The sequence below is a fragment of the Oncorhynchus tshawytscha genome, unplaced genomic scaffold (assembly GCF_018296145.1).
Source record: "Oncorhynchus tshawytscha isolate Ot180627B unplaced genomic scaffold, Otsh_v2.0 Un_contig_766_pilon_pilon, whole genome shotgun sequence".
NCBI lineage: Eukaryota > Metazoa > Chordata > Actinopteri > Salmoniformes > Salmonidae > Oncorhynchus > Oncorhynchus tshawytscha.
The window spans coordinates 2,354,841-2,375,595 of record NW_024609833.1 but is presented as its reverse complement, the minus strand read 5'-3'; the positions used below and the strand labels follow the sequence as shown (position 1 = coordinate 2,375,595).

The window sequence follows — 20,755 nt, the reverse complement described above, 5'->3', positions numbered from 1 at the left end:
CCAATTGTATTTGTCACACCTTACTGTGAAATACTTACAAGCCCTTAATCAACAAAGCGGTTAAGAAAATATTTACTAAAAACTGAAGTATTGTTCTGTCGTTATAAGAATTACACAAAATAATGAGGCTATATCCAGGGGGTACCGGGGCAATGTGTGGGGGTACAGGTTAGTCGAGGTCATTTGTACATGTAGGTAGGGGTAAAGTGACTATGCATAGATAAACAGCGAGTAGCAGCAGTGTAAAAACAAAGTGTCCTGGTGGCCATTTGATTAATTGTGGGGGAAGATTAAGGAGCCTTTTGGGACTAGTTGACGCTCCATTACCGCAGCCTTTTTGCGTGCATAATTCTGGTTGTAAAAAAATCCGACACACCCCCAAACCTAAATCTTAGCCAGTGCTAAGATTTGACATTGCGTTTGGTTGGTTAAAATAGAGCCCGTAGGCTACTATTGAGAGTTTGAATCGTGGGCCTGGAATATACTATTCAAATACAAGGTGCAATTTTGAAATTTGGTAGTGCATCAGCAGTTTTCTTCATGTTATGCAGTGCGGCTTGATAGGATCGTGTTTCGGACGCATGGTTCTCAACCTTCGCCTCTCTCTAGTCCGGGGAGATAAAACTTTTAAAAAAAAGAAAAGAATTATGCTCTCTCGAGTCATGATTTATGTCCATATAAAAAAAAACAAGCGTTGTGAGCTCAACCGGTGCTATGGTTCGGTGGACTACACCGTTGCTTGTTGAGTAACCTTGCCTGAGACCAGAATACTTGTCAGCTCCCCAAATATGCCAAGGCTTTACATCAGCAGGTTAAGTATGCAGGCCTAGGCAACTCCAATATTTCGTTTTTTACGTACCTCCACAAATTCACCATTGCAGGAAACACAATGTAAGTGCGACTTCTGAGCAATGCCAATTCAACAGTGATATACTGCAGCACCATTTACAGTTACTGTTTGTCGTGTTACCGTTTATGAATTGAAATCTGTTGGTAGGCCTACGGTCTGGAATGGATATGTCTACAGCACTTTGCCCTTGTGCGTAGGACGCTTGCGCAGACAGGCTTGCTATGTGAGTCACGAGAAGTCCGATTTGCCTCTCAACCAACAAGGCAGTCCCCCTGCAACAACGCCATAGTCAACGGAGCACCATTATATTATTTTAAAGCGTTATTGTTCCAATAAAAAAAAGGAATGGTATGTATTATAACTTTCGTGCCAGATTTGAAGGTCAGAATTTAGTCGGACTCGGATTGTAGTTGCCAGCTGTGGATAATTTTTCCTGAGTGCTGCGTAGAGTTCAGGAGAGGGAGGGGCTTTTCGGTTGCTCAACATGGCTGCGCCCTGTGGAGAACAACAAGTGTAGAAGGTATTAAAATGTATTCCATGCATTTACTAAAGTGTTTACTTTCGCCGTGACAAATATTTTAGTCTAAAATTGTAACTTTGCTGGTACATATTTGAATTAAAAATAAGTCCCCGCAAAATAGTTGATGAACTAATCGAGTTTGTCAGTACGGTACTAGCCAATGGTAACAGTTGACGTTAGCTAGCCAACTAGCTGGATGGCTAGTTAGCCTGGTTATAGATAGCTAACATTTTGGGGCAGCGTTCAATCAAGTTTGTGCATTAACGTCAGCTGTCTTCATTAGCTACTTCTCAATTCATTGCAAGATGTCTTTAATATGTTGCAATGGTAATAACTTAGAAATATGTTGACACAAGTACTGTGCCGGCTACTCATCTCTCCCCAACTACTGTAACTAGCTAGCTAACTAGGATTCACAGATAACGAACTGTACACACGCGCTCAATTCCACCAGGCAGGCACCACTGATCATCCTTTATGTTGTAGTTGAACATTAAATAAAAAGTCAGCCTTGGCATAATACAAATTATTGATAGTAACTAGTAAATGGTCATATGATGTAAGTTCCTGTTAATAGTATTGATGTGTAGCTAACTGCACAGCTGTATGAATTATTCATTTTTTTTTTTAGCTTGACCACATTTTCTTTTCTGTCCAAAGTGCCTGCAGTGGCCACCCCATTACAACAGCACAGCAGGTTGCTGGCAGGCTTTACCTTGAGAGGGAGGACAGTTCCATAGGCATCCCAGCAGCACCATGGCAAAGGAGCAGTTGAATGTGAGCGACCTCCTCCCGCTCCTGGAGTCGTCCGATCTGCATGAACTGGATCAGATCAAAAGTGTCCTCAATGACCACCTCGGCACAGGTCAGTACTCAAAATTCAGCATTATCCCCCCCCTCTTCCTACTAGCCACTCAACCACAACAGGCTGAGGTTGCTACATGCTACTAGGGAGAGAATAGGTCAGTGTTTGCATGGTTTTCTGTAGGTCTCAAACTCTAGGTGACATTCTGCCGCCTTTACCGCAGAGCAATTCAGTTTTGGTTATTTAAAAAAAAAAAAAAAATTCAAACAACTTATTTGTTTTTGTTCTGAATCCCTATTAGCTGCTGCCTACTCTTCTTGGGACCCAATTACATACAATACAATACACAACATATTATTGCACACCACTCTACCATAACATATCTACAATACAAAATCAATAATACAAGTAATTGACTAACATTAGTTACATTTATTTGAATTCCATTTCATTCGTTTTTCTGTGCCCACAATGCGCACGTTGCATAGTTTCTCTAGAGATAAATCAGATCAAGCCCAAACTGTGTGGTGTAATAGGGTGTTGTAGTTTCCAACAGGCCAATATTCTACATAGTTTAGTGCAGAAAAATGTGGTAATTAGCTACAATGACCATAATCCATTGTGAGCCTACTTGTCTGGTCTGTGTGTTTATTTTACGCATGCTACGAGAAGTGACAGAAGAATGCACAATGGAGGGAGGGACAGAGAGCAGTTGCTTCGCAAGGTATCGCTACTTTAAAAAAAAGCCCCCAGTTTGGGTATGCCTAAAATGACATATGTGCGAAGTGTGGTGGTTAATTTCTTTACTATCAAATGAGGAGAGACAAACTTATCACACACGTCAGAGTCATACATCAACTAAATCTTTATTCACTTATTAATAAGGGAGCAGGTCAATACAACACACAGATAAAGTGAATCGATTAAGTGCTTTACGATAATGATTGCTGGTCAACGAATCACTCTTAGGTTATTCATTGAGAGCCCAGAGGTACAAAGATCTTTTATAGCCAAGATGCACCCCCTTCAGTCTACTTGACAAACAACAGATGTATGGAATGGGTCACAAGGTTAAGATTGGTATGAAATAGAGGTCGACCGATTATGATTTTTCAACACCGATACCGATTATTAGAGGGCCAAAAAAGCTGGTGCCGATTTCTTTTATTTATTTGTAAGAATGACAATTACAACAAGGGGTCCTGTAGAGGTTTTAAAAAGCATATGGAAATTAAAATAATAATGAATGTCCATCTTGGGCTCATGAATTAGTTTATTATGAAGTTCGATACCCACTGAGTTATATATATTTTTGCTTCAAATCCAGATAATTCATTAAATAGTGATCTATTATGGTTACATTTGACATCACACAGGACCATGTGCTGACACAGACCAATCACATGCCGGCAGGCTACGAGGTCACTTGTGCCCTCATGCCATCGACATTCAGATTGACTTGCTCAGGCAGGATGAAAATGACTACATCGACCATGATCCTTTGATAGTTACGGCCACTTTCACCATGATCCTTTGCGTTTTTTGGGGGATGGGAGAGGGGTGCCATTCAGCCCGATTCAGCAATATGGTGCACAAATTCAGTCACTTCCGGTTTCATGCGCCATTGTGAGTTTTCCATAGGAATGCGTGGATGATGTCAGTGCTATCACTATCTACTGGTTTTGTCTAAAGAAAATTCATTATTTTATTAATTGATCGTTGGTATTCAGCAGTCAAAAGTATGCCTTATTTACTTTGAATAACTACTAAAATAGTGATTTCTGTCAGACAGCATAGATGTGTGTATCCAATTTAACCTTATTTCTCACAGATATGAAAGATAAGGTCATTATGCTTCCCAAACCGTGCAGCAAGCAATGCGTGTTAATATTCAGACCGAGCATTGAGGCTCTTAACAAAGCTCCCCATACAGAAGCTGCCTTTTCCATTACATTATACAAGAGTAATTAGACATTGAGAGTCATGATCAAGGGCTGGGTTCTCTGTAGCTCAATTGGTACAGCATGGTGCTTACATCACCAGGATAGTGGGTTCGATTCCCGGGCCCACCCATACTTAAAAAGTATGCACGCATGATTGTCACTTTGGATAAAAGGGTCTGCTAAATGGCCTATATTATTAACAAATAAACTAACATCTAATGTATTGGCAGGATCTCCTCTCTATGTTCTTGATGTTGTTTCCAGAGCTATATATTGAGATAAATACATGGCTATTATATCTATCTATTAAAAAAAATACATGGCTCTGGTTGTCTCTAGTCATCAACATGTTACATACATTGATTAGTTGATTATTCCCTTCTGAATAACAGAGCGAGGATCTGTGCTGCTCAATGGCCTTGTGGATTACTACCTTGAGACCAGCTCTCCACAGGCTATACTCATCCTCTGCTCTGTCAGGGAGCCTCATGACAAGGTGAGCACTGTAGGGTAAAGTTGCCCAGAGGCTCTGATCTTGGGTTAGTTTAGCATTTTCTCCGGGGAAGGTGATCCCTGATCTGTACTTAGGGGAATCTTCACCCGGAGCACCAATTGAGTTGCTTAGTCCCAAATCGGTGTGCTGTCCTGCCAACTCCTATTATCATTGGCATGAGTTGGCAGGATAGCACAAACAGAAATGCAACCAGTCTATCAATCCGGCCTCTGTGGATAAAGTGTGGTTTACCACAGGGATCTCAAAACATAACATTGTGCTCTGAACAATTGGATCATGGCTGTTTCACCACACACCTTAAACAGAATTATTTATTAATTAACAATATCGCACGGAAGCCATTGTTGACATGTTGAATTCCATGAGCAGCCATTGAGTGCTCACCGTAGCAAAACGTTTTCCAGCGGGAGAAATACTTTTAGGTTAGTCCCTCTGTTTCGTCCAGTTCATTGTGAATACACCTTTGCACTGGATATGTTAACTTGTCTGTGTTGTCCCACAGCACCTCCTGGACAAGCTGAACGAGTGCATGGCCAAGCCAGCCTGTCGGCTGCCCACCCTTACCCTCCTGGGGCACGTTATCCGCAAGCAACCCCCCTGGATGCACAAGATAACCCGCTTCCCTCTGCTCACCTCCTTACTCAAATGCCTTAAGGTACATGAGTCAGCGCCTTGGTCAAAAGTAGTGCACTTTATAGGGCACGGGAGGTTGGTGGCACCTTAATCGGGGAGGACGGGCTCGTGGTATTGGCTGGAGCGGAATGAGTGGAATGGTATTAATACATCAAACACATGGTTTCCATGTGTTTGATACCATTCCATTCGCTCCGTTCCAGCCATTATTATGAGCCGTCCTCCCCTCCGCAGCCTCCACTGATATAGGGAATAGGATGCAATGTGGTACAAAGCCATTGAGTTTGCACTTTTTTTGCCAAATCTAGACGGACTCTGATGTGGTGGTGCTGATAACTGGAGTCCTAGTGTTGATCACACTGCTACCCGTGATACCCCAAGCAGGGAAGCAGCACATATACGACTTCTTTGACATCTTTGGCCGACTGGCGTCCTGGAGTCTGAAAAACCCAGGTGGTTTAACATAGATCAGTATTGCTCACATAGAAATACAATTACTAGAAAGGGCGTAGCCCATCAGACCACAGCAATTTGACACAGCAAATCACGCCTCTGGGACTACCAAGCGTTTCACCTATTTGATCTATTCCATCACTAGATTCAGCTATTCATGGCTTTGATGATTATTTGACCAATTGAATCAGGTGTGTTAGTAATGGGATAGATGACATAAGCGAAATGAATGGAGGTTGGAGGAACACCCTAAGATCAAACCCGTAACCTGCCCCATGGGAAGGAGGAACTGGGATGAGGGGACAGTAGCTCTCTGTGTACTATCTGATATTAGATTTTCCCATCATTAAATGTGTGGTGAATTGTAGTCACAGCCAAACTAACATCCATGCTCATCTAGCTACAGGACTGGATCTATTTCCTTGGGATCTCATTTGGTAATTTCCTTGGACTTGTGAAATGTTGCCTAACCCCTGTTCTCGCCCCACTCCCCACCCTGTGTGCCATAGGGCATGTGCACGGGGTGTATCTGATCCACCTCCATGCCAGTGTGTACTCCCTCTTCCACCGGCTCTATGGCATGTACCCCTGCAACTTTGTCTCCTACCTGCGCTCCCACTACAGTATGAAGGAGAACGTGGACACCTTTGAGGAAGTTGTGAAGGTTAGTACAACAGGACACGCCATACTCACCCCATCTTAGAATCTATGCACACTACATAAATATATGTTGTGTGAAGAGATGTCTCGTGGTCATCCGTCTCACCAATTTGTTCGTTTCTTAGCCGATGTTGGGGCATGTGCGGATACATCCCGAATTGGTCACTGGAACCAACGACTATGAGCTGGACCCCTCCAGGTAAGCACTCAGAAAGTAAGATTCCCAAATGGCACCCTATTCCCTATATAGTGCACTATTTTTGACCAGGGCCCTGGTCAAAAGTAGTGCACTATATAGGGTACCATTTGACGCAACCAAAGACTCTTTCGACTTGTAAGGTCTGACTCGACAACAGCCAAGTTTACACTAATAATAAGGGGTCCTGTCAAACCCCTTGGCCAGGTGGAAGAGGTTTGAGATCCACGACATTGTGATTGAATGTGCAAAAGTCTCCCTGGACCCCAAGGAGGCGTCCTGCGAGGAGGGTTACTCCAGCATGCCAGACCGCGTCACCATCCACAATCACCCCCACCTGCGGTCCGGTCTCGACTACACTGCCAGTCCCTACACCGACTTCCTCAGCAGCTTCGGTCAGAGCTCTGACACATTCACTTTGATACAACTCAATCCTAATAAAATATGACCAGCTCTGTCCTTAGCCTTGTCCCAGGTCTGTTTGTGTCATCATGTCAACTCCTTGGCACTCATTGAGTTGACATGACGGCACAAACCTACCTGGGACCAGGCTACTCCGTCGTTTTTAATGACATAATGCAGTTACAGGCTAGAACAGCAGTTGGGCCAAATACCACTTGGTTACTTAGTTGTAAGCCACGCTTAAGCCACTGCTGTAATTCACAGGTAGAAAAACAATGGTTAAATATTTAATTTGCTTATAACCTGCCTTTTTTGTATTTTTCTACCACACAGTGTCTGTTACTTCAGGGGGTCGAAAGAGGTTTTGAGCTGTTAATCAGCGTGCCTGTATTTACAGGTTGTGTGTACATTAATGTTCCAGTTGCGTGTTTTTTTTCTCCTCCCCACACAGGTAGCTCTGCCTCTACCCCCCTATCGGTTGGCCGACCACCTCTCTCCCTGTCCTTACCCCAGCTACCAGGGACCCAGTCCTCCCTCTGCAGTCCCCACACCTCTTTCCATCAGGTAGGTCACTGTTCTCCAAGCAAAAACACCCCATTAGTGAGATTACATTGAAATCTTTGTTTATATTTATACTTAACAAAAATATAAACGCAACATGCAACAATTTCAAAGATTTACAGTTCATATTATGAAATCAGTCAACTAAAATACATTTATTAGGGCCTAATCTATGGATTTCACCTGACTGGGAATATGGATATGCATCTGTTGTTCACAGATACCGTAACAAAAAATGGGCCGATGAACGATGGTTCTCAGGATCTCGTCACGTTATTTTTGTGCATTTAAATTGCCATTGATAAAATGCAATTGTGTTCGTCGTCCGTAGCTTATGCCTGCCCATACTTTAACTGCCACCATAGGGCACTCTGGGTCTGTGGTTGTGACGTCATTTTGAATGTACTGCTAAATTCTCTGAAATGACTTATGGTAGAGAAATTAACATTGAATTTTCTGGTGACCGCTCTGGTGGACATTCCTGCAGTCAGCATGCCAATTGCAAGTTCTCTCAACTTGAGACGTCGGTGCCGTTGTGTGACACAATCGCACATTTTGGAGTGGCTTTTTATTGCCCCCAGCACAAGGTAAACCTGTTTAATCGTCATTCTGTTAATCAGCTTCTTGATATGCCACACCTGTCAGGTGGCTGGATTATCTTGACAAGAGAAGTAAGCTTTTTGTGCATATGGAACAATTCTGGGATTTATTTTTCAGCTCATGAAACATGGGACCAAAACTTTACATGTTGCATTTATATATTTGTTCAGTGTATCAAGTATATAACATAAAACACTGATGCTCCCACTGAAAAATTAAGTTATTCTACACAATTGTATTATATTCTGTATTCCCATTGATTGTGATTCATGTAAATTCTCTTGAGACACACCTGGCCCTCTTGTCCCCTGTGCACATGTTTCCAGAACCAACACTGTGAAGTCGACCCTGCTGGAAATAAAGTGTCACTGTGGAGTCCGTGCTCGGATTGTGGAATGACCACACCTCCCACCTCGAGGGGTATCTCCCCTGCCAATGTTCTAGAGCTATCTCAAAGTGCCTCCCATGCCCCCAGCCAAACAGCCAGCACATCAGGTCATTTTTGTTCATTTTTTATTTTACCTTAGTTTTTGCTGGTCAAATACCAGCTGGGGAAAACATTTGAAGATCTAGTGAAAGTTAAGACGGGAGAACAAAGAACAGTTATAGTTAGTATACTTTCCAGTGCTACGAAGAGTGTTTTGATGGACTGTCATAAGGACTTTTCACTCAGAATTGTGTGTTCTTGTTTCATCGCAGGTGGGAAATGTCTCAGTCCTGCCCCGACACTCTCCAATGAGTTTGAGCATCTTTGTTCACCCCCCAACACAACCAACCAGGTATGTACTATAGCACACAATTCTTATTACCATAATCTTTGTACCAGAACCCCTAAGCACTACTCCTAGTAGTTAATTACTGAAGATGTACTTCAAATATTTAATTGGCTAGTACAGATCATAGCAACGAAAGGAAAGTATCTGCAGAGCCAGAGTGTACACTGAGCACAAGCAGAGCTGGAAATGCCATCTTCAGCAGAAGTGGTAGACTGAACTCCCTCTAAAAGTCATGCAAACAAAGCAATCACTCCACCCGCAGAGGAGTGCCCAGCCTAAGGGAGTTTGTTTGCTCCAGCCAGTGTTGACTGTATTTAGATTATGGTTGTACCCAGTGCTGTTTGTGCGCTGGTTGTGTGTTTGAAGCCAATGGTCCACCCGTAAGACTTTTCATCAGCTGAATTTATATCTGTTCCGACAGCTGAAGCAGAAACCGAGTGGAGAGGAAGAGAGAGGCAACCCTGAGGTCATCAGTAAAGGTCAGCAGCTTTGCTCATCTCCGAAAGAGGAGCAGGTTTCGCTGTCACTATTGTGTTTTTTTTATGGAGCTAATGTTAGCCTTTAACACTCATACCCGTATTCGGGTTGAAAATGGCAGGCTTGGACACTGATAAATGACCTTAATTGAAACGCAGTGGCTGTACAGTAACATGCCATACATGATGTCAGAGCTTCGGTCGGATCTCCACTTCAAAGCTCTTTATGGATTTTGACTGACAGTCGTTCTGAACTTGAGCACCCCTCCTGCTAATTTGGCTACTTTTGCTCATTTTTTGTTGTCTGAGTGAGGTAAAGGCTGTGAATTACGTATTTTGAAAGATAAGACGCTGAGGATTACAATAAATACCGCTTTGATGTCATACAAAGAAGCCAAACATCTGTGAGTCCAAATGTGCACTTCACATTTTCATATCATAAAACTCATTGTAATATGCAGTGTCAATGTTTGATCACTATGTTTGATGACAAAGTGTTATAACCTGCAATGTCCTGAACAGAAAGAGCCTATGTTGTATTGTGAAGAAAATTTGCAATTGACCACGCATCTGAATGCACTCATGACTCTATTCTATGCTCACCAAAATTAGGATCTGCTTCTCTGAATTGCCTTGTGAAAGCCTAACACTGTAAGATCGTATTTTAATATGTAGCTAGTTAAGTTTGCAATTGAACCTGTTTTCAAATTATGCCCACCTGACCCAGGTTGCGATTTATTATGGACCGTTTTTGGATTGCGTAAACAACAGTTATTGTGTAAAGGTGGGGAATGCAGGGCTGTGTTCCAAACAAAAATACAAGTGTGCTTGCTCTAGTTCCTCAATGGCACAGCTAGGTTGAGCTCCAAAAAAACACCTTATAGTTAGACTTCTTTGAGTCATAAAAGTGCATTAAAATGACATAGGAACTGTGCACACTTTGGAGAGGTATTTGGACACACCAGTTAGTCCTCTCACTCAAACCCTTGTCATTTCTTTGTCTAATGTTGAACCTATCCCACATTTTCCCAGAATAAGAATTCGTTCTTATTTGATTTGCCTAGTTGAATAAAGGTAAAATAAATGTATTTCTTTACCCAAATGTATCCAGAATATTTTCAGATTTCGTTATCAACAAATGTGTCAAAGTACAGAATGTAAAATGCACGTAAAATCAACAGTTTAATGTTTGGATTCAGTCTTTTAAAGTGAACTGTTGTCTTCACCTTTAGTCTAATAATTGTAACATAATCTCCAAACGGTTCCTTTTTTAATTGCTACAATTGTTATGCATATACTTTACATAGTTCTTCTGTAAGAAATATTTCAATGTAGCCCTGTCCATATAGGCCAATTCCCACAAGTGTAAGGAGTTAAGAACAAATGTCCTCTTCTTATGAGCGATCGTTCACTAGACCAGATTTCTAGCCTATTTTATTATGGCTGGCAATTGCTAGGTCCCTCATGATACGATATTATCTCAATACTTAGGTTCCGATACGATGGGTATTGCGATTCGATACTACGATTTTATTTATTTCTTCCAAACATATGGCTCACAATATGTCTTCTGCAAAGAGATGAGCATGAGAAAATGATTTTTTTTCACTCGGAAATAAGTGTTGAAAACATGTTGGCTCACTATTTAAAACGATGTAGAATATGCTATAGGATTTAGAATACTGGAGTTTTGGTGCAGGTACAGCCGACTAGCACTAGCTAATGCTACCTACAGTAGCAAAACATTTGATGTTATATATTAAGTTGGAGTCTATTATCAATATAATATTGTCAAAAGATAATATTGTGATATGTAACTATAGATCCCCCCCCCCCATCACTACTATTTATTGCCTAAAATGACTCGTTAGTTCTGTTGACATCGCCAAAGTACCTTTCCTCCCCAATTTTTGGGGGCTTTACGTGACCTTTGCTGTAAATAAAGGCATCATCCGAGACATTATAGAATAGAGGTGGCGTTGACGGGACCTGGGTTGAAATAGTATTGCTTGTCTTTGGAATACTTTTTGTTTGATTGAGCCTGTCTAGAGTACCCAGATGGGCAGGGTTTGCACTTTTGCTACTATTCCATTAGTTTCATTGAGGCAAGCTCAATCTAGCGCAGCGGAAATATTTGAAAGAAAACAAATACTATTTGAACCCAGGTCTGGAACTAAGCACACTCTATGCTCTTTGTCAGGTGCTGCTGGTGAGAGTGTGAAGACCATGTCGTTGACCGAGTTGTCGGACTTCATCAAAGAGCAGGATTTGGACATTCAAAGGATGGAGAATGAACATGACGAGGGTGAATGGTTTTTCCCAATTCATGAAATGGTGTAGGGTGAAGTTGCACCTATACCAGTGGTCTTTGGTCAGTTTTTCCATTTTCCTCACTAGTGGTTAGGATTGCAGGAGGGGAAGCCAATCCTTGATCTGTACCAAAGAGAAACTTCACACCAGGGCTCATTAAATCCCCCCAAACCTACTACGGTATTCATATCTTCCCATGAAAATCACTTGTGTTCAGTCAGTGTGAAAAACATTGATTTGTTCCATACGCTCTTCTCCCTGGTCAGATGCCATCACAGAGGAGCTCCTGAAGTTGACTGAGCAGAAGCACAAGGCAGACCACTCTTTCTACAGCACTACAGAGACACTGACTGGGCCTCAGGAGAAGGAGATGCTCCTCACCACCTCCAACCAGAGCCTAAACAGGGAGGCCCCGTGCCTGGTCTCCACACCTGACAAGAGCGAGTGCTCGGCGGGGGGAGGAGATCAGCAGCTCCCCTGGTCCTTCCGGCCGTGCTTCACCCCCATCGACAACCTGCTGACTGGATTTAGCTCTTCTCAGAGCCCCTACAGGGCCGAGGAGGAGGGGGGCTCCGGTCTGGCAAATTGTGGCCTGTTCTCCTCCCCCAGTATCTTCAGGGACCCTGTTAATCCCATCTACAAGCCTCTGTTTGAGCTGGCCCTGCCCAGGGCTGCCTCTCTGTTCGTGGGGAGGAAGACTTCGGTGGCACTGGCGCAGAGGGCCGCTGGCGACGAGGGGGAGAGGAACGCAAGCAAGGGGGAGGAGGAAGGGGACGAGATGGCGGCAATGTCCCCGCTGGAGGTCCTGGATCGCCTCATTCAGCACGGCAACGAGGCCTATGAAAAAGTGCTCAAGAGGTGAGAGGTCATGGCTGTCTGAGTGTGTTTCGCTACTCTGTCCGTATGGACGACGACCCCTTTATGGAAGTCTGGGCGGGCAAGCCAATTCCTTCCATAGACTAGTACTCCATCCATGTTATTGCTCTCTCATGTATTCACTGGTAGTCGGTATATCTGTGCATTGTTATGAAGTGCTCATGACCTGGCTGTTTGGTGTGCCGTACTATGGTGTGCCGTCTGTCGGTGTCTGTTATTGACCCTTCATTGTTATCTTTCCTCACACTCCTCTGTACTGTGTGTGTTCTTGTTATAGATTGCCCATGCCAAACAAGTCAGTAGACTGGACACACTTTGGAGGTAAACAACAGAGTATGAAAGCGAAAGGTATTGCCAAATGTATTGCCATTACGCTATGATGGGGGAGAGGATGAGACTATCCTTTTTTTTCCTGTCTGTGCTCTCCTTCCTACCGCATCCATCACTCTTTATTTGTCGGCTTGTCTTTTTTTTCTATCAGGTTCCTACCTGTATCTTCTTTGAAAAGCTACATATCAGCTGTAATATATGGAGTAGGGTGAAGTTGACCCTAAACACTGATCTTGGGTCAGTTTTGCTATTAACCCACTAAGGCTAGGATTGGGGGAGGGGGAGCTGATCATAGATCTGTACCTAGGGGAACTGCCATGAGTGTCTGTGGATCAACCTGTCCTTCTGTTTCTGTCCTCCAAACTCTCCAGGCTAATATTAATTAGATTGGCCTATTCAATCCAATGGGATTTGGTTTACTATGTGATCAGAATCTGAGAGCCACTGCATCTCATTGTTTCTTGCCCTTTGCTATGGAGTCAAAAGTTCGTCTTTTGAGACAATCTATGCATGCAGTGCTTAGGTTAATGCTTAAAATCTATGCAATATACAGTACCATTTTTCATTTGGATCTATACTGAACAAAAATATAAACACAACATTCAACAATTTTAACAATTTTACTGAGTTACCGTTCATATAAGGAAATCAGTCAATTGAAATAAATAAATTAGGATTTGACTGGGCAGGGGCACAGCCATGGGTGGGCCTGGGAGGTCTCCCACTTGGGAGCCAGGACCACCCACTGGGGAGCCAGGCCCAGCCAATCGAAATGTGTTTTTCCCCACAAAAAGGGCTTTATTACAGATAGAAATACTCCTCAGTTTCATCAGCAGTCCGGGTGGCTGGTCTCAGACGATCCCACAGGTGAAGAAGCCGGATGTGGAGTTCCTGATCTGGCGTGATTACACTTGGTCTGCAGTTGTGAGGCCTGTTGCACATACTGCCAAATTCTCAAAAATGACATTGGAAGCTGCTTATGGTAGAGAAATTAGCATTTAATTATCTGGCAACAGCTCTGGTGGACATTCCTGCAGTCAGCATGCCAATTGCACGCTCCCTCAACTTGAGACATCTGTGGCATTGTGGTGTTTGACAAAATTGCCTTTTGTCCCCAGCACAAGGTGCACCTGTGTAATGATCATGCTGATAAGCAGCTTCTTGGTATGCCGCACCTGTCAGGTGGATGGATTATCTTGTCAAAGGAGAAATGCTCACTAACTCGGATGTGAAAATAAAAATGTAAAAATAATTCTGCACAAAAGTTTAAAGAAATAAGCTATTTGTGTATATGGAAAATCTGAGACTTTATTTAAGCTCTTGAAATTTTATATATTTACATTTATATTTTTGTTGAGTATAATATGTAACGTTTTATATACCACAGTACTAATATCTAGTTTTCTGTTGAGATGAATAACATGTCCTTGAAATAATGAGTTTGAAAAGGTAATAAAATAAACGTAATATTAAATAGTCAAACATTTTGCTCATGTGTCCTCTTGAAAGGCACCACGCCGCTGGACGAGCTGCACACGCTGCGCAGTCAGGTGCTGCTGCTCCACAACCAGCTCCTGTACGAGCGCTACAAGAGAGAGCAGCACGCCATCCGCAACCGCCGTCTGCTCCGCCGCATCATCAACGCCACCGCCATGGAAGAGCAAAACAACTCCATGGTTAATTAAAAACCTTGCACTCCCTGCCCAGTCAGAAGCCATTGAATCCTGAATAGAACATAACTTATTTTTGGAAATTAAAGCATGCATGTTGTTTTTCCTGGGTCGTATCCATTAGTGCACCCTGTAGCAAAATGTTTTGCAACGGAAAAAAGAAAACGAGCGGTTCATATTTGTGCCTAATGAACACGAGTATGAGGTTCTTTCGGTTGATGTGGGAGCGGTGGTTGACATATTTATTTTAAAAAAAATGTATGGCCTGCTTGTTTTTGTATCTCTTGAATTTTTTGTTTTACTCTAAGGTGTGTTGTGATTTTATTTGGTTGCAGAAGGCCCAGCTGAAGCTGCAGGACATAGAGATCCAGTCTCTGCAGGCCAGTCTGGTGGAGGAGCAGCAGCGCTACAGGCGCCTGAAGGAGGATGGAGACACTGAGACGGCTTGCCTCCACAGTCAATTCCAACAGCTACAGCAGGGCCATGACCTGTATCTATCCAAGGCTCAGAAGCTGCAGGTGAGCACACAGATGAATAACCACATATAGTACACAGTACCACTTTGACACAGGAGTGAATGTAAAACATTTCACCTATATTATTTTTATGAATCAACTGCCTTATAACCAGGACTTGTGTCTTTTCAGCAGGGGGTCTGTATACTTATTTACTGATGTCCAGGAGCCTCATGTATAACCGACGCATACATTTTACACTAAATATCTACGTGCACCATTTCTGAAAAGACTGCGCACGCACAAAAGTATTGAGATTTATTAACTTGGCGCACGCCATACATACGAATGTTTCCCGTTTTATAAATCAGACCTTTCGTAAAACTGGCAGCGTGAGCGCACATCATGCACCTTTTATGGTGACAATAACTTCCTTAGTTGCTGTATATAACTTCTATGGGGGTATTGGAAATGGGCCACAACAGGATCTAAAGGAAATGGCCATGGCATGTGTTGGCAGAATGTTTACTTTTGCAGTGACATTTGCCGTTTTGACTGTTTCTGAAAGACACAAACAACTTGAAATTGTTGTGGACCAGTGAACAGATCTTTTGAATTCAATAATGTTTTGCATTCACTTTTTCCCAAACCTAAATATGCTGCACTGCCTGCAAATTCTGAAACATTGTCTACTTGGAAAACAAACTACAGTAGACTGATTTACAGTGGTAGCCTACACACAATGCAAAAGATCAACTGTCTGTTCACCTGTTAAATTTGGCTGTATGTAAAATCTCACTCCACATTCAGATGCATACAGCAACAACTACAAATTATAATAGCCTTTCTAATAGGCTTAATTAAATGAGAGATGGGACGAATGGTAGCCTATCCTAACCTGTTGTAGGCGTATAGGCTATTTTGTGAGTAAGGAATTTATTCTGCAGTGATCATGGAAATGAAATAAATAAATAATAGAAAATAGATGCTTATTTCTAATTATTTTAAAATGCAAAGAAACTAAATCGATCGACTAACTAGTTGAATAACGGTTAAATAAATAAAATAAAAATTTACGTTGTATTAATGCCTACATTTTAATGGATTAAATTTGGGTTTTTTGGTCACTGGCCTACACACAATAGGCCATGATGTAAAAGTGGAATTATGTTTTTTAAATGTTCACTAATCAATTAAAAATGAAAGGCTGAAATGTCTTGAGTCAATAAGCCCTTTTTGTTATGGCAAGTTCATAATAACATTTCCTTAACAAGTCACAGAATAAGTTCCATGGACTCGCTGTGTGCAATAACTGTTTAACATGATTTTTGAATGACTTCCTCATCTCTGTACCCCACATATCTGTAAGGTCCCTCATTTGAGCAGGGAATTTAAAACACAAAGACCGGGGAGGTTTTCTAATGCCTCCTAAAGAAGGGAACCTATTTTCATATCTTTATTTTTACCCATTTACCAGTCATTGAACATCCCTTTTGAGCATTGTGAAGTTATTGATTACACTTTGGATGGTGTATCAATACACCCAGTCACTTCAAAGATGCAGTTAACCTAACATACACCAACCAGAAGCCATGGATTACAGGCAACATCTGCACTGAGCTAAAGGGTAGAGCTGCCGCTTTCAAGGAGCGGGACTCTAACCCGGAAGCTTGTAGGAAATCCCGCTATGCCCTCTGACAAACCATCAAACAGGCAAAGCGTCAATACAGGACTAAGATCGAATCGTACTACACCGGCTCTAATGCTCGTCGGATGTGGCAGGGCTTGTAAACTATTACTGACTACAAAGGGAAGCACATTCATGAGCTGCCCAGTGACACGAACCTACCAGACGAGCTAAATTACTTCTATATTTGCTTCGAGGCAAGTAACGCTGAAACATGCATGAGAGCACCAGCTGTTCCGGACGACTGTGATCACGCTCTCTGCAGCCGATGTGAGTTAGACCTTTAAGCAAGTCAACATTCACAAGGCCGCAGGGCTATACAGATTACCAGGATGTGTACTCTGAGAATGTGCTGACCAACTGGCAAGTGTCTTCACTGACATTTTCAACCTCTCCCTGTCTGAGTCTATAATACCAACATGTTTCGAGCAGACCTCCATAGCCCCTGTACCCAAGAACACTAAGGTAACCTGCCTAAATTACTACCGACCCGTAGCACTCATCTGTAGCCATGAAGAGCTTTGAAAGGCTGGTCAGGGCTCACATCAACACCATTATCCCAGAAACCCTAGACCCACTCCAATTTGCATACCGCCCAAACATGGTGACTTTAAAACAATTAGAGTTTAATGGCTGTAATAGGAGAGAACTTATGATTGTTCAACAACATTGTAGTTATTCCACAATACTAACCTAATTGACAGTGAAAAGGAATCCTGGCTTCCCGAGTGGTGCAGTGGTGTAAGGCCATGCTTCGCAGTTGTGCGGCGTCACTACACCCTGGGGTGACAGGGAGTCCCATAGGGCGGCGCGCAATTGTCCCAGTGTCGTCCATGTTAGGGGAGGGTTTGGCCAGGGGGGCTTTACTTGGCTCACTGCGCTCTAGCGAATCCTTGTGGCGGGCCGGGCGCCAGTTGAACGGTGTTTCCTCCACAGCGAGTCCATTGGTGCAGCTGGCTTTTGGGTTAAGCAGTACGGCTTGGCGGGTCATGTTTTGGAGGACTCATGACTCGACCTTGACCTCTCCCGAGCCCGTTAGGGAGTTGCAGCGATGAGACAAGATTGTAATCACGAAAAAGGGGTAAAAAAGGAAACCTGTACAAAAAAAGATTCCAAAATATGCATCATATTTGAAACAAGGCACTAAAGTAATACTACCAAAAATGTGTCAAAGAAATGAACTTTTTCCCCTTAATACAAAGTGTTGTTTGGGGCTAATCCAATACAGCACATTACCGAGTACCAGTTCATGTATTTTCAAGCATAGTGGTGGCTGCATCATGTTATGGGGTAACATGATGCATGCTTATAATTAAGGACTGGGGAATTTTTCAGGATAAAAAGAAACTGAATCAAGCTAAGCACGGCCAAAATTGTAGATGATAACCTGGTTTAGTCTGCTTTCTACAGACACTGAGATGAGTTCAACTTTCAGCAGGACAATAACCTAAAACACAAGGCCTGAGTGGCGAGTTAGTTTTGACTTAAATCTATTTGAAAATGTATGGCAAGACCTGAGTGTTTTTGTTGAGCAATGATAAACAACCAATTTGACAGGGCTTGAAGAATTTTGAAAATAATAATGGGTAAGTGTTGCACAATCCAGTTGTGGAAAGCGCTTAGACTTACCCAGAGACTCACAGCTGTAATCGCTGCCAAAGGTGCTTATACAAAGTATTGAGTCCAGGGTGTGAATACTTTAGGTAAATTAGATTTCTGCATTTAATTTTCAATACATTTGCAAAAATGTATAGCAACCAATTTTCACTTTCACATTCTGGGGTATTGTGCTTAGGATGGGTGAGAGCAATTTGATCATTTGAATTCAGGCTGTAACAACAAAATGTGGAAGGGGGTGTCAAGGGGTGTGAATTTCTTTCTGAAGGCACTGTATGCCTGGGATCAAATTCAGCACAGGGTAGGCATAACATTATTGCTTTCAAATATGTGTTATTGGTACTGGAAGTTAAACATGTCAATTCCAGACGTAACAATGCACAGTATATTCGGGCATTGTATTCGCTCATTTTAGTAACATTGCTCTGCGTAGATGCGGTAAATAGACTTGCTTTCTAATTTCACGCTGTTGATGCTCTTTTCTGTCACTTTAGTGCGTTCTGTTTCCAGTGTGTTCACAGGCGTTTTTTTAAAAACGGCTTTTTGTTTGAATTAAGCTTGAGCGGCATCATGCAGTGCGTTTGGAAACTATTCAGTCCCGTTACTCTACATTTTGTTACATTACAGCCTTATTCTAAAATGTATAAACTTGTTTTCTGCATTCATCTACACACATTAACCCATAATGACAATGGGAAAACAGGTTTTTAGAAACGTTTGCAAATTTATTAAAATAAAAAAAGATCTTGGAGTCCACCTGTGGTAACTTCAATTGATTGGACATGATTTGGAAAGGCACACACCTGTCTATATTATGTCCCACAGTTGACGGTGCATGTCAGAGCAAAACCAAGCCAGGAGGTTGAAGGAATTGTCCGTAGAGCTCCGAGAGGATTGTCGAGGCACAGATCTGGGGAAGGGTACCAAAAAATTGAAGGTCCCCAAGAACACAGTGGACTCCATCATTCTTAAAATGGATGAAGTTTGGAACCACCAAGACTCTTCCTAGAGCTGACCGCCCTGCCAAACTGAGCAATCGGGGGAGAAGGGCCTTGGTCATGAAGATGACCCGATGGTCACTGACGGAGCTCCAGAGTTCCTCTGTAGAGATGGGAGCACCTTCCAGAAGGACAACCATCTCTGCAGCACTCCGCCAATCAAGGAAACCAAGATTGAACTCTTTGGCCTGAATGCCAAGTGTCTAGAGGAAACCTGGAACCATACATACGGTGATGCATGGTGGTGGCAGTATCATGCTGTGGGGATGTTTTTCAGCGGCAGGGACTGGGAGACTAGTCAGGATTTGAGGGGAAGATGAACAAAGTAAAGTACAGATTGATCCTGGATGAAAACCTGCTCCACAGTGCTCAGGACCTTAGACTGGGGCGACGGTTCACCTACCAACAGTGCAATGACTCTAAGCACACAGCCAAGACAACACAGGAGTAGCTTCGGGACATGTCTCTATATGTCCTTGAGGGGCCCAGCCAGAGCCTGGGCTTGAACCAGATCAAACATCTCTGGAGAGACCTGAGAGTAGCTGTGCAGCAACGCTCCCAATACAACCTGACTGAGCTTGAGAGGATCTGCGGAGAAGGGGAGAAACTCCCCAAATACAGGTATGCCAAGCTTGTAGCGTCTGTAATCGCTGCCAAAGGTGCTTCAACAAAGTACTGAGGAAAGGGTCTGAATACTTATGTAAATGTGATATTTCATGATTTTATTTTTAATAAACATTTGCTCAAATGTCTAAACCTGTTTTTGCTTTGTCATTATGGGGCATTGTATGTAGATTAATAAGGCTGTAACTTTGTTACGCTACAGCCTTATAATGTGGAAAAAGTCAAGGGGTCTGAATACTTTCTGAATGAACTGTATATTCCCCATTTGCACAAGGCTACTTTGGCCTTCTTGCAATGCAACACTTCAACTGTTTAGAAACTAAACTTTGTGTGACGATAATCACATTCTCACGTCAATTTCAGTTTTTATGAATGACAACTTCTGCGTGAACTGGCGCATGCGTGTTTTTGGGCATATTTTGTGTGTATGCAACATTTTATAAATGAGTCCCAGGTACTGACTTCTGATTTTGTCTACAGAGTGAGTTACAAGAATGCCAAAGCAACATGGGAGAGCTGGAGGCTGAGCTTCAGAAAGCCAATAATGAGGCATACAACACTGGACACCAGCTCACCCAACTGTCCCTCAAGGTGAGCTTACTAGCACATAACTATTGCCATTATTAAGCATATTTAATTTCTCTATCTTATTCCTCAGAGAGAATAGCGTCTTAAAGCTAGAAGAAGGTAGTTATAGGCTTGTCGAGCAAAATAAAAAAACATTGTTGGTCAGTGTATTTGAACAAACAAAACAAAAGTATTGTGCTCCCCAAAAAATCTTTGCTTCCTCTTCCCCTGT

The 20,755-nt window shown here is 42.6% G+C and overlaps 1 protein-coding gene across 4 annotated transcripts in view; it reads left to right on the top strand.

Annotated features, from left to right (window-relative positions):
• The first annotated feature begins 301 nt into the window (after nucleotides 1–301).
• The window catches only part of tsc1a (TSC complex subunit 1a), a 33,324-nt gene continuing 12,870 nt past the window's right edge, over nucleotides 302–20,755 (top strand). The window contains exons 1-18 of one of the 4 annotated variants that reach the window (XM_024418351.2): nucleotides 302–499; nucleotides 2,031–2,235; nucleotides 4,511–4,614; nucleotides 5,135–5,287; nucleotides 5,574–5,718; nucleotides 6,228–6,382; nucleotides 6,504–6,577; nucleotides 6,782–6,969; nucleotides 7,428–7,540; nucleotides 8,464–8,632; nucleotides 8,837–8,916; nucleotides 9,335–9,392; nucleotides 11,590–11,694; nucleotides 11,966–12,557; nucleotides 12,853–12,923; nucleotides 14,415–14,581; nucleotides 14,911–15,093; nucleotides 20,437–20,547. In XM_024418351.2, coding sequence (XP_024274119.1) covers nucleotides 2,127–2,235; nucleotides 4,511–4,614; nucleotides 5,135–5,287; nucleotides 5,574–5,718; nucleotides 6,228–6,382; nucleotides 6,504–6,577; nucleotides 6,782–6,969; nucleotides 7,428–7,540; nucleotides 8,464–8,632; nucleotides 8,837–8,916; nucleotides 9,335–9,392; nucleotides 11,590–11,694; nucleotides 11,966–12,557; nucleotides 12,853–12,923; nucleotides 14,415–14,581; nucleotides 14,911–15,093; nucleotides 20,437–20,547 — 2,577 coding nt within the window. In that variant the 5' untranslated portion in view covers nucleotides 302–499; nucleotides 2,031–2,126. Of the gene's footprint in view, nucleotides 500–566; nucleotides 1,371–2,030; nucleotides 2,236–4,510; nucleotides 4,615–5,134; nucleotides 5,288–5,573; nucleotides 5,719–6,227; nucleotides 6,383–6,503; nucleotides 6,578–6,781; nucleotides 6,970–7,427; nucleotides 7,541–8,463; nucleotides 8,633–8,836; nucleotides 8,917–9,334; nucleotides 9,393–11,589; nucleotides 11,695–11,965; nucleotides 12,558–12,852; nucleotides 12,924–14,414; nucleotides 14,582–14,910; nucleotides 15,094–20,436; nucleotides 20,548–20,755 lie in introns of those variants that run through there. The other 3 variants (XM_024418350.2, XM_024418349.2, XM_024418352.2) reach the window with 3 other exon arrangements.